A 13933-nucleotide genomic window follows, 5' to 3' on the forward strand; every position below is an offset into this window, starting at 1 on the left:
TGTGCCTGAGCTTGTCAGTGTCATTTGGGAGGGGGCTCCCTCCTTGCTCAGGGTAGTGGCCTGCTTCATCTGGCAACACTCTTGGATCACACATTGAAGTTTCTTGCCAAGTGTCTCCCGCTTGAAAAACAGTGAAGATCATTGCTCCAGGAAAAGGGGGAGCAAAGAGCAGCAGGCAGCAGGCCTTCCTCAGCACACTGCCCAGGAATTCAACAGTATAAATCAGGGATGCACAGAACACAGGAAGCTCAAATGATACTTATGTAGGGTAAGAAATGAAGAGGCTCAAGACAAAGAGTTTCAGCAAAACTGATGTTAATAAATTCTGCTTCCTGCTGCTTTGAAAATGGGATGAGTTCAAAGAAGAGCACAAGACATTCTTTTTACAGGAGAAATAAGCTTTAAGAACATATATATATAATATGAATTTGTGGTGAATTTAATGCTGGTGAAAAGTGTGCAGTAAACAAATGATTTGTATCTTTGGAAACCTAAAAACAAGCTTTCTAATACTATGAAAGAAACTGCGAGATGACAGGGCCCAGAAACATCATTTTGCTACTTAAAGCTGACTGAAATCTAATAAAATAATCCATTGCTTATCAACAGGAGGCCACAGAGAAAACAGGACATAAGAAGAAGGAGCAGAATCAGTCTAAGGAAGGAAAAGCAGCCTGAAGCTCAACCTTGGTAGACCTGGTCATGGACTGAGGACCTGAACAGGGACCATTTTAAGCCCAGGAATATCCTTAAACATTTCTTTTCTGTAAACAAGCATCAGATTGATTTGTTTGTCTTTGGGTCTTATTTCGATCTCATTTATTTTTTGTCCTTCTATATCAAATTTCTTTTATATATTTTTACTACTTTTATATCATAATGCCTTGAGCTTTTCTCATGACCACAGTCTCGGTTTCAGAAATGAACCTCTATTTAGACTTTGCTTGTCTCAATGGGATGAATTCATTCTCCCTTTAGTCAGACATATGATGGACATGCTCTACCTTACCAGGCAGGAATTTACTGTATATTTAGATAAGGCAGGTAAACATGACCCTAGAGAGAAGCAACCAACCCTAGAACTACCATACCCAGAATCCCTTGGGAGACTGAAAGAGAGGAGTGGACCCAAAAACATGGATGGGACCTCTAACATTAACAGGAATGGAAGCAACTCCAGGAAATGGGGGCCAGTTACTCCAGCTACCAGCAGAGGGAGCTGCAGTCAAGAAGCTCAATTTCCGTGGTTGCGGAATCAATATATAATACCTCCCAGCTGTGAGGAGGAGAGGGTGGATCTCCCGAAAGCTCTCAGAAGTATGGGAGAGGGGAAGGGCTGTGGAGAGCTAATTGAAACCTATGGAGTGTGTGGAGGAGGAAAAGGACTTGCCTCCAGAACTTTCTTGCTTAGAGGAGCAAGCCAGCATGGACTGGGAAAATACAAAAGCCAACCTTGCTAGCACTTAAAGGCAGTAGTGGGAGGCCACAGGAGTTTGTTACTGTGGGGTGGGAGGTGAACTGCCGGCCCTGCTTGCTGCAGGGCTGCTGGAGTGCTACTGGAGAAAAGGTGTTGTGCTCATGCTTTTTTTTTCCTTGAGCTTTTGAACTGAACTTAAGTTGTTGAACTTACTTTACTTAAGTTTGTGAGCTGAACTTTAATTGAACTTTTGAACTGAAGGGAGGCTTGGTGGTTGATTATGTTTTGTCGAACTGGGGCTGCATTAAAAGGGGTTTTTTTTTGTTTGAACTGAGTCCAGGGTAAGGTGTGGTGCTGCACCAGAACCCTGTGCCCTGAACTGGGGCTTTTGGTTACAACCCCAAACACAGAATTGGAGGACCCCTTTACAATATATAATTCAATATAGGAGTAAGGGATTGGGGATTTAGGGTTCCCCATTCTGACTTGCTATAGAGTAGCAGGTGCATGAGGTTCTGTTCTTGAGAGCTGCAAACAGTTCAGGTCCTCAAGATGCCCCTCATGAATATGCATGGGATAGATCTGCATGCATACCTCCTCCATTGTATGCCAAGCTATCTTATGCATATTCATGAGGGATATCCTGAATACTTGACCTGTTTGCAGTCCTCGAGGACTGACCCTGTGCACCCCTGGTCTAGAGCAGGATGTTTGCATTTATTCTAGTCCTCTGGGGCCTTACGGTTGAAATCTAGACCTTACCACCAGGCTGGAAGTAGATCCAGATGTTTTAATGAATAGGCAAACGGGCAGGCTGCAAATACTTACACGTTGCAAAGTATCACTTTGTCTGTTTTAACTCACTATTACTGTTCATGGCTGACAGAATGGCGCAGCTCTTAATCCCTACTAAAATGATTCAGAAATGGCCAATGGCAGTAGACGATAGGGGGCAATTCTATAACACAGGCATAAACATTTAGGTGCCCATTATGTGCATAAATGATTAGAATAATGATATTTAAAGAGTTGTGGATTTGGAGGGGCATTTTCGATATGATGTCCAAATCTTATCTGTACATGTTTCCTAATTTCTGCTCTACGTCCAAGACAACATAACAGCAAAGCATCCAAAATCAGGTGTTGCTCAGGAATGATATCAGGAAGCATTTTTTTCACTAGTAGATACCTGGAATGCCATCCCTTGGGAGGTGGTGGAGATGAAAACAGTAACTGAATTCAAAATCGTGTGGGACAAACACAAAGGAATCCTGTTTAGAAGGATCAGATCCAAAGAAGCTTAGTGGAGATTAGGTAGGAAAGCTGGAGCTGGGCAGACTTCTACGGTCTGTGCCCTGATCGAGGCTGAAGACTTGGATGGACTGAAGTGGAGCTTTTCAGGGGCTCTGACAACAACTTCAGAAATTTTAGAAAAAGGACAGTGCTGGACATTTATGGTCTCTGCCCTAAAAAGGCAAGGACAAATCAAGATCAGGTATACATATGACGTACCATATGTAACGAGTTTATCTTGTTGGGCAGACTGGATGGACCATACAGGTCTTTATCTGCCGCCATCTACTATGTTATGTTACTAAGCTGTGCTGACCTAAGTGCTGAAAAAGTTCAGGACAGATGACAGGATGAGTCGCATCTCTTCAAACGTGCAAATAAATAGTGTTACACAATGACATTGCTGCTAAGCTTCACAAAAAACTCAAACTCTTCTTTTGAAAAATAAAGATTCATTTTATGGGTTACAAAAGTGCAGCAGCACCAAGAGTCACATTAAAAACATTGCACAGGGATCAACGTACAGCAGCCACAGCACATAAATATTATAGATACAAAGTCAGAACCCAGCTTCCTCCTGTAGAATAGGTCCTCCCTCTGTATCTGCAGTGAATTGGGGAATATTTAATAGACAACAGAGAGGGCTACTTTCAAAAGATTTAGTGACCTTCTTTGTGTCTGGCAAGCATCTGGTAATGGAAGTCTGCCCAGCCCGTCCCCTGAGCAGATCACAGCTGAAAATGATGATTAATCTTTGCATGACTTGAGCCCATTACACAGAGGAAGGGTGACTTAGCCCAGTGGTTCCCAAACCTGGTCCTGGAGGCACCCCAGCCAGTCAGGTTTTCAGGATATCCACAATGAATATTCATGAGAGAGATTTGCTAGGTAAACTTGGGAGACCATTGCTCACCTAGAGTTTGGGGGTTGCCATGTACTTGCAGCATGGACTGGTCACTCTCAAAGACAAGATGCTGGGACTCAGTGGACCTCAGTCTGACTCAGCATGGCTTTTCCTATGTTCTTATGACTTATGTCTGCCTCTCACCCTTCCTCCTTTATCTATCTGCTCCCCCCCCCCCCATGCCTCGGCCTCATACAAACCTTTCAGTTCAGTATTCAGCTGTTCATGCCCTCAGCTAGACTTTTGGTGCTTCAGGCTTGAAGAGCACACTGGGGTCCTGGAGAATATAAGAAAGCCAGGAAACCTGAAAACCCCTCACTTTCCTCATTCCATTAGTATTCACTGGGCTTCCTACCTTTCCCTTCCCTGCAGACTCATTGCTGTCATCATGGTGACCTTCACATTCAAACCTCTTCTGACCATCCTCTCCAACAGACCAGCTTAATTACAAACAAGCCCATGCTCCCACCTGTGTCTTACAAATGCTTCACCCAGCATTTCCAGTTGAAAGTTCACAAAGAGCCTGAATGTATCATGGTGTCTGCTGCTTGTCCCATCAGATTTCTCTTGTCTATTAGCATTCTTTTCCTTGGTTCTGAATTAGTTCTGACTATAGTTCACATCAGGATAAGTGATTTCCTGTATAAAACATGCAACTTCTTTCTTGTTCTGGAGGACTGTGCTGTAGATATGAGCAAGCTTGCTACGAAGGGCTCTTTGAAGCTTCTCGTCTCCTACCTCCATGGCTGCAGCCAGGGCTAAGATGAAGTAATTGGCAGCATCTTGGGCATCCTGATAAACCAAGGAATAAACAAGAGAGACACAAACACAGCTTACAAATCCAACATCTTTGTGCAGAGATCTCACCTTTTAGGAAGAAGTTGCAATTTTTAAGCAGGCCATTTTAGCAAAGAACGGAGAACACCTGCCCAGTTGTGCTTCTCTCCTTAGTCGAATGAACATTTTGATCACACAGTCTGCGAAATTTGGTAAGGAGATCTCAGCTACAATTAGGACTTCAAACTCCTATGCAGGTTTTTGACAAACTTTAAAGACCTTTCTTTTAAAAAAAATTGTTTTAGATTCTGCATAATTTCGTTTTATGGTTAATGACTTAAGCTTACTTTGTTATACTTTTTGACTATTACTACATATGAATTTATGCAATTTCTGGATTTGACCAGCCTCTTATAGTGTGAACCGTTCTGAACTACTGGGCTTGAGTGGGTTATAAGTTTTGTTTTATTATTTATTATTTGTTTATTATTATAATGAAGGCACATTTCTACAACTCCTCAATATTCTTTCTATCGACAGATTATCACTTTTTACTGCTGCTCTCATGCAGCTAGTCTGAGTTTGTACACACTGGTTCTTGCACATAACGGATGCACAAATAGTTTCGCAGTGCTGTTCTTTCGGTGGTGGTTACCTTGAGTTTCAGCAGGGTAAGGCTACCCAGGCGGCAGTAAACTCTTAAGCAGTACATGACCTCCTGGGCACCTTGCAGAGGGGAACAACAGAGAGCCAAGGCCTTCAGGTAGCAGTACTCTGCCATCTCGTACATCTGCAGAAAATAGTACACGGTAGCCAGACGGTGAAATGCGACCAGCTCCTGCAAGCGATCCCCTGCAAAGAAAAGAGAGGAAGACTGCAAGAGCCTTGTAGCTTGCTCAGGTTTAATCCTGTATCTAAGACTACCAAATACAAAATCTAGAGTCAACATGAATTGTGTCTGAAGAAACAGATTCCGCCCTGTGTGTCTAGAGATCCAGAATACAAAGGAACTTATTCTCTGTCAGGACATGAATCTCATATGAGAATTTGGGTTTATGAACAACGAAAGCTTAGACTGTGAGCCCATTAGGGACTGAGAAAGTATAAATGTAGATCAAATCCAAATCCATGACCCCCTCATGCCCCCAAACAGGCGATGCATAAGTAATGCTCCTGACACAACAATATACTCCGCTGTTTCCATCCACCTACAGTGTACCCCATTGTACCCCACAAAAACCCTAACCTACCACAATGTGCTACAACCCACTAATGATCCACACAGTGCCAACCCCCTCAAAACCCAATTTCCACTATGGAGATAATTCAATAAATGTTCGGGGGATATTGTAGAAGGTAGCACCTAAGTCCTATAGAGTATTATTGCATGGGGACATATAAGTGGGTGGTGCATGGAGGCATCTTTACATCTGACATTGATATGGCATAAATGGTCAGGTCTAAACTGAGGTGCACCCATGCTGGTGTACACTGGTGCTCAATAATGACATCTTGGTGCACAGATGCTGTTACAGAATTGGTGCCCCTCAGCATTGGTGCATCTAAACAAAGAAGCCAATTTATACAGTGACCTCCTATATCCCTAACCACAGCACACTCCACTATGTCCCCACCTCACCACTCAACCAATGATGCCCACTAGTGCCTCCCCCATCTCTACACTATTCATTCGCTGACTTCTTAAAAAGAAAACCCCCCAAAATTCCATCCAATAGTTTAGTGGTTCTCAACCCAGTCCTTGGAACACACCCATAATGAATATGTATGACATAGATTTGCATACTATAGGGACAGTGCATGCAAATATTTTTAGTATTTAGCTCATGCATATTCATTGTGGATATCGTGAAAACCTGACTGGCTGGCTGCATCCTCAGGACTGGGTTCTAGAGAGATGCAAGCATGAACACAGATGGTGGTTTAATTAATCAAACCTCTCAGGTGGCATTTGTGGTGAGTCTAGACAACCCATGATTGCTACCTGGGAAAAAAAATGAATAGTGGAGTGCACTGGGGTAAACCAGGATTGGTAAGTTTGTCCCATTGGGTGTGTGCGTAGATAATGCGTTCATTGGATAAACTCTTCCCCTTGGCCAATGGAAATGCAGCTTTAATATCAAGAGGCACAAACACTGTGCTTTCAGTAGATAGGTTTGGTTCTTTTTTTGTTGTTTTTTTGCAAACCTCACTATCTTCACTTGTAAAGACAGCAAAAGACGTAACGCTATAGAAATGATAAGTATTTGTAGTAGTAGAATGAAGTTAAACTATGCAGGTCATTGTTTTTTCTAAATAGGACAGATCTCAGAGTTTTACCACAAAACATGCAACCAATAAACTTGAGCACAAAACCCCATCACCGAGTCAGGAAGAACCTACCCACAAGTGTGCTAAGCCTTGCAGCCATGCCTGCAAACTCCAAGGCCTGCTGGTAATCCTCCAGAGAAAGCTGCAGTTCTGTCAGCTTCTGGCAGAGTCGAAGCTCTATCTGACGCTCCCCGAGTCTCTGGGCTAAAGGAATTGCTCCTTCCTGTGAGACACAAGAATAGGATCACATGAGGACTTGGCAATTCAAACACACCACAGTGTTTCTGGCCCAGAATAAAGGATTTTCCCATTTTGCCTCTATAAGGAATAAGGGAATGGTTTCATTGGAAATGAGACAAGCCATTTTTTTCATCTTCATTTTGTTTTAAAAGAAAGCCTCTCTCCTGAGCCTCCCCTCAGTCACTTACTCTATGTCTGCTGTCTTCAGGGGCCAGATGCAATCCTAAACCACTCCTGTTCCACAATCATGCCAGCCAACTCAACGATGGTGCCATTTTAAATTCTGCCGTATGATGGCTGAAATTATTATTTTTATTATTTTGCAGCAGGGCTAATCTTGATATTTTTAAAAAATTTGTTTTACATTTTTCTTTCTTTTTTTTTTTTAAATGTTGTTAATTGTTGTTGGGGGGTGGGGGGGGTGTGGTTCAACTAAATGAAACAAACAGTTAAAGCTACAAAATAAATCCATAGGTAGAAGAAAGCAAAAGAAAAGAATTCTCTGCACTTCTCCTAGTGGGGGAAAAGCTTTTTACATCTGATCCATTCCATTTGCTCTTACAGTACTGCCGGTAGTATTGCGAGGCTGCCATGAGAGCTTGCAGCAGTCATTTTGATGATGCCGGCACTAGTGGCAGGAGTGAGTAGGGTTCACTCTAGTCCCCATCACCCCCACTGGACCACCAGGGATCTGAGGTAGGCCCAGGAGGGGCCTATTCTGACCATGGAGGTTGAGAGTGGTATAGGAGGGTCTTGATGAGGGAATGTTATGTTCCAGGGATGGGAGGGGAGTCTTGATGTCATGGTCTGGGGGAGAGGGATCAGAGAGGCTAAAGCACCATATTGGGGGTTATGTGGGTGCTGGCCAATACTCAGTGCAGTATCTGCATAGCTCTTTCTCAATACCACCCCCTGAACCGCCCCTGACCTACCCACTTTGATATGGCCAGTCAGAGATGGTATTTAGTGGCACTGCCCAGTTAACTGCCATTGGCTATTGATGCTTAGGCAGCCCTACATGATTAAAACGTAGTGGGTCGCAGACATCACTAACCATGGTCCAGTAAAATAGTTGATGATGGCAAAGACCAATTAGCCTATCCGGTCTGCCAAGTGATTCCAGTCCACACTTATTAGGGTCACACTCCAGCTGCCAGTCTGTGAGCTCTTAGGACCCATTACCTATAATGAGTTTCTATTGTGCTTAGAAACTGATAAACCCACAACTAACAGAGAAAGGAAAGAGCTGAGTATCGAACCGAGTTGGAATGCTGATAATAAGATTTAAAAGTTTGTTGCTTGTATTCAAAGCTTTGTCTTTGGAGGCACCATTACTTTACCTCTTCTGTCCTGAGGGTTTATTGTCCCTCAGGATTACTGCACTTTGATGGACAATACTTGCTTGACGTTCCATCCATCAAGCATTTTCATCTGGCTGAAAGTCATGAAAGGAGCATTTTTCTTATTGCTGATGATGATGTTTTTATTGATTTTAATTGATTAAGTATGTTATTATGGAAGCTGCCTAGATCTGAAGATAGAGAAGGCTGTAAATTTTTAAATAAAAAATATGCAAAGCTTATGGGCATATAAATATCAGAGACAGCTAAGTATTGATTACCTGCGATGAGTTTGGATGTCTACAAGTAATGTTAACAACGCAGAAAGCCATGCATGACTTATTTGGGGTCAGTAATATTTTGTAATGAGTTTGAACAATTAAGTGGGAGAGAGAAAAGCTATTACAAGTTTTTAAGAAGCACTGAAGTTTTCAGTACTTCCTCTTCAGCGATGGAGAAGCAGCTTAATGGTTAGAGAAGTCAGTTATCAAGCAAGGAAACTAGGATTCAAATCCCACTACTTCCCACTGACATCCTGTGATCTTGACCAAGTCACTTCACCCTCCAGTACCTGAGGTACAAATTAGATTGTAAGCAGGGAAATAACACTTGTGTCTGAAATGTAACTCAGCTTCGGCTCTGATTTGGAATAGGTGAGTAATAAATCCAAATCCACAATAAGAAAGTTGAAGCTGTTCAGACAGATGATGGAACGTGGCAATATTAAAGTATCTCTGCTCCTGATTGGATTTCTGAGATCTTTTCCTCCTCAATTTGATGTATTAGTTATTTGATAAAATCATGAAATTTCTTGTATTTCCAATTTTAAGCCCTAGAAGCTTGACCACTTTTAGGATATTGTGGCTTATCCAAATCAAGCCCAGAATGTAGCATCAGCAACTGGCAAGGATTCTAAATTTTAAAGGTGCCATTTCCAGCCACACCAATAAGTTACGATTTCATAGGTAGACCATATTTTGAGAGATGGCCAGTATGAGGAGAGAGGGAATAGGATACCTGTCCCAGGTTAGTATGATGTGGTAAATGGCATTATGACAAACCATCATAAAGTCAGATGTTCCTTCAGCTATTCTCTGTCCCCATCACAGGGGAAGAAGTGCAGATGTAGCACGGTCAGAAACTTACAGATGAGGGGAGCAAAGTACAGAGCATGCTGGAGCTCTGCAAAAGAGGGACTCAGAAGGTGGAATACTGAAAGCAAAGTCTGTGCCAGAGGGAGGGGAAAGAGGGAGGACTGGATGGTGCAAAATAGGGGAGTGAGGTGAAGCAGGCTGGGCAGGAGGTGGGGGAAGGACCGAGAGGGCAGGGAAAGAGAGAAAGAGAGAGAGAACATGTGCTGGAGCTGCCACTCCCTAAAAATACAAGGGGAGTAGGGGTGAGGATCCTAAATCTAGTACCTACAAGCACCAAAGTATCAAATCCAGCCCTGATCCAAGTCAGTTTTTGTTGTTTTCCCATCTTGTGTAGGATTTATTCACTTATTTATTCATTCAAAAGTATTAATCACATCCCTTAAAAATCTGAAATGATTTAAAGCTCAAACTACCCACCATCCCTCTCACCCAGTCCATTATAAAATCCTAACTACACTCCATACATTCCTAACCAGCTCATGGATAACAAGTCCACCCCATCAGCACACAGCTCCCTTCCTTCGCCTAATATTCAGAATCTAGAGAGTGGCTCCACCATAAAAGAGAAAGTTTGCCTAAACAACCAAGACTTCACTAAGCCTCAGAACTATAGAGAGAACAAAGGTGAATAGCCTCGGGGAGAGCATCCCAAAAATTGAGAAAGCTTTTCCTCTCCTCGCCAATCAAGCCTCAGACAAACCTGGGATCACTAATACATCTTTGGCAGCTGACCACAGTTGGCAACCTGGCCCATACTTTTCAAGTTCCTCACCCAAATAAGCTGGGCTAATTCCATGTGGCATAGGAAAAACAGTTGTCAATGAATTCACATGAAATAAACAGCCAATGTAATAGGCGTAGGAGAGACATGGCCATAGGGATGCAGTCCTCTGATAATCCAAGCTACAGTATTTTCTAGAATCTGCAACCTTTCTAGAAATCTTTGTGAAAGATCTGCATAAGCAGAATTGCAATAGTCTAACCTCATTGTGACCATCACATTCACAACAGTCACCAAATTCAGACATGTAAATTTGCAATTGTTGTAAGATGCAAAGTCATACAAAACACCGTCGATTCATAGCAGAGACTTGGCATCTTCGATTTAAAGAAGAGATAAGCCACACTCCAAGATTCTTTACCTGTGACACCCACAGAATACAAACATTATCCCACCAGATAATCATATCCTGTGGAGGACCCTTTCCCACTGCATATTGACCCTGCTTTAAAAATAAACATATATGTTCTCCACTCCCCACTCCCCACCTCCTCGTGCCTTACCACCTTGGGAGAAAATAGGAAATCACCAAAGGCTGTGGTTTTAATAGTTATGAGGTAAGGTGTAAGTTGAGTTGTCTGTGTAAACAGTGGCCAGAAGACCTCATTCTTTGCAGGTTACCCTGTAAAAAGCCACTGCTCTGTCACTCTTTCGGCTGCCATTGAAAAATACATCCCCAGCTTCCTCGTACTGGTGCAAGGCAAGAACAAAGTCCTGCAGGTTCAGTGCTGTCTGGATGGCTGCCTACAACAGAAGAAATCCCAAGTCATATTTTTAGTTGCAAGAAATTATCTGTTCTTATTAAAAATATCCAGTTAAACATTGCATTTCCATGCTAGCGTTTTTTGCATCTTGTTACACAACAAATGACTCATTCTATGATTCTGTAAAATATTTGTCATCCATATCATCCCTGATGTTAATCCCAGAAGCTCAGATTTTGGCCAGTTTGCCATGTCAGACCTGTTTAGTAGACCTGTGCCCTGCTTCTTAATTCAGTCCAGAAGCAATAAAGCTTTGCTGTGTCGTGACTGCTTGGATCTGTTGCACGTGCACGGAGCAACTTGTAAACAAGATTAATAAAATACAGAAAAGCTTTCCAGCACCAGATCTGCCTCCTGCTGGGAGGAAGAGCGAGAGGAGCCACAGTGCCTGACAGGAACTTCAGAGTAATTCAACTCAAACTCAACACTTCCTAGGGAAATTAAGGTGCTGATGATCAAAAGTAAACACAGGTGCTAGAGGCCATTAGCGCTGTATTAGCGCCTGCATTTACCAGCGCAGATTGATCAGCGGGGTCTAGAGCAGTAAACAATGAGCGAGACAGACCTTAGCGCAGATAGCATGCAAATGTAGTCAAGCTCATTTAAATGAGGTCATTTTGTATTCCTCCTCTGATCAGAAAAGAGCACCCGAAACAAAGGTGCTTTACTCCTCTTAAAAATAACGCCTGGTCCGAGCAGGCGTTAGGGTGTTGGAAGAGAGGATTTCCCATGATTCTCTCTTGATTCTTTCTGCAAAATCTGCCAGTGTTGATTTCTTTTGGAAGCAGAAGGAAGCCCATGCAAGCCCTTGAGCGCTGGTTGTGAGACCCGAAGGTGAAGCACACATTGGCGTTATTGACCTGCATCTAAATGCTTTGAAAAAAAACCCAAAGCACACATTGGCATCTGTTACTTGTATCTAAATATAAACATCTAAACATCCAGAAAAAAGATTTTTAATGCTTATATTTTGGCTGCAAAAAACAGACGCCAATGTTTGCTTCACGTTCAGCAGCTGAGCTTACCACTGAACTCTTCTGCACATGCGCCAAGCACAATCCTCCCGCCGAACTCCCTAATGCTCAAAGTTATGAGCGCGCCTATATTTGCATCTCATTAGCTTTGAGCATTAGAGTGCTGTTGTGCGCTGTTCTGGCGGTATTTTTATGGCGCTATTAATAATAGTGCCAGAGTTTTGATCATCAGCCCCTATGAGAAGGAGATCGTTACCTATAGACTAAAATGGACACAATTCAGTAGTGTTACATCTTTGATTTGGACATCCTTGCAAATATAAAAACGTGAATTCAAAGTCTTACTATCAAACCACAGTTGCGCCTTTTTATTTTAGGCAGGGGCTTAGCCAGACCTCACGGTGGGAGGGGGCCAGAGCCTGAGGTTGGGGGCACATTTTGAGTGCTGCCCCCCCCCCCCACCGCCTCGCCCCCTTGCCGCTATCCCTTACAAACAAATACCTTTGCTGGCAGGGGTCCCCAACCCCCGCCAGCTGAATCCTTCTTCAGCGTCGGTCTTTGGCACAGCCGCATTCGCTGCCTGCCCCCTGCTCTTCTTTCTTCTTGCTCCTTCTTCTTGCTCAGCGACAGCGTGCACAGGAGAAGAAGAAAATAGAGCAGGGGGCAGGCAGCGAATGCGGCTGCGCCGGAGACTGGCACTGAAGAAGGCTTCGGCTGGCGGGGGTTGGGGACCCCCACCAGCCAAACCAGGGGCCCGGATGAAATTTGCAGGGCCCCAGGTCCCCGTGGCCCCCTGTAGCTACACCCCTGATTTTAGGATATAGCTCATGTAAGTTTGTATCTGAAACAAGTTACAAACTACATAACCAATATCCCAAAAGTCTTTGGAAGTTTGGGTGGACTGGTAAGGTGGGAGATGGAGAAGATAACTGGGTTTCGTATCCCTTTGGTACCAATTAACTAGTCTAGCATAATGTCCCTGGAGGAGTGACCTGATTAATTCTACCAGAATACTGTACTCTGTTCCTGGTTTTCTGTCACCCCTTGCAGTGCTGTATTTCTTAGAACAAAAATGTGATAACATAGACCACTGTGCTATAGATATGCAAATTCTGTCTCTGTTATATAACCATTTGAGAGGTTCAAAAACTCCAAGAAAGATGACCTTTAGTCAGGGCTTCTAATTCTGGTGTTTATAAATCCTTAAATTAGCAGGTTCAATATTTGAGCTCTATGGTCGGGATTTGTTTGATGTTTCAGTTTATTAGATTCTTGATACACCACCTTTCTCTGGTACAACCAAATCCATGTACATATTCCAGACAGGTACTTTATCTTGTCCCTCATGGGTTCACAAGCTAAGTTTTTGTATTTACGATGCATTTAAATTATTCATGGATACTCAGCGTCACCATCTAGATACCGTATGATGCTGAGTATCTGGGTGGGACGGGGATATTCAAACAACTATCCAAAGAGCTACCAGGATAACTGACCCATTAGGTGTTTTGGTAGGGTTCTCAAAGTCTGTGGGGATCATTTTCAAAGCACTTAAGACCTACAGAGTTCCATAGGTTAATATGAAACTTTGTAAGTCTAAATGCTTTGAAAATACACCTCCACGTTTATCAGTGGTTTTGCATCACAAAATTAAATTTAGGCACACTTTTAGATAGATTTCAGTGTTTAAATTTAAAAAATGTTAATTAATTTATTTGTGACATTTATATCCCACATTATTCCAAACAAGTTTGAGTTCAATGTGGCTTACAATAAACAGTATAGGATACATAACAAAGAATAATGCATAAGAAAGTAATTTGTTGTAAGAATCCAATTTTACAATATAGTATCATAAACGTACTGGGATAGCTATGGATGTTTAACATTTAGAAAATCTATTATGAATGAGAAATTGTACAGGAAGCAAAGAGAAAGTTAATGGTAAATAGAGTACTAAC

At 42.6% G+C, this 13933-nt stretch overlaps 1 protein-coding gene across 3 annotated transcripts in view; it reads right to left on the reverse strand.

Moving 5' to 3' along the window:
* Window positions 1-3177: 3177 nt before the first annotated feature.
* Window positions 3178-13933, reverse strand: part of SH3TC2 (SH3 domain and tetratricopeptide repeats 2) — a 50041-nt gene continuing 39285 nt past the window's right edge. For all 3 annotated transcript variants that reach the window (XM_030210972.1, XM_030210971.1, XM_030210970.1), the window contains exons 15-18: window positions 10856-10978; window positions 6792-6942; window positions 5047-5243; window positions 3178-4406 (exon numbers count right to left, since the gene is read on the reverse strand). In XM_030210972.1, the coding sequence (XP_030066832.1) occupies window positions 4215-4406; window positions 5047-5243; window positions 6792-6942; window positions 10856-10978 (663 nt within the window). In that variant the 3' untranslated portion in view covers window positions 3178-4214. The remainder of the gene's footprint in view (window positions 4407-5046; window positions 5244-6791; window positions 6943-10855; window positions 10979-13933) is intronic.

The sequence above is a fragment of the Microcaecilia unicolor genome, chromosome 8 (assembly GCF_901765095.1).
Source record: "Microcaecilia unicolor chromosome 8, aMicUni1.1, whole genome shotgun sequence".
NCBI classification, from domain to species: domain Eukaryota; kingdom Metazoa; phylum Chordata; class Amphibia; order Gymnophiona; family Siphonopidae; genus Microcaecilia; species Microcaecilia unicolor.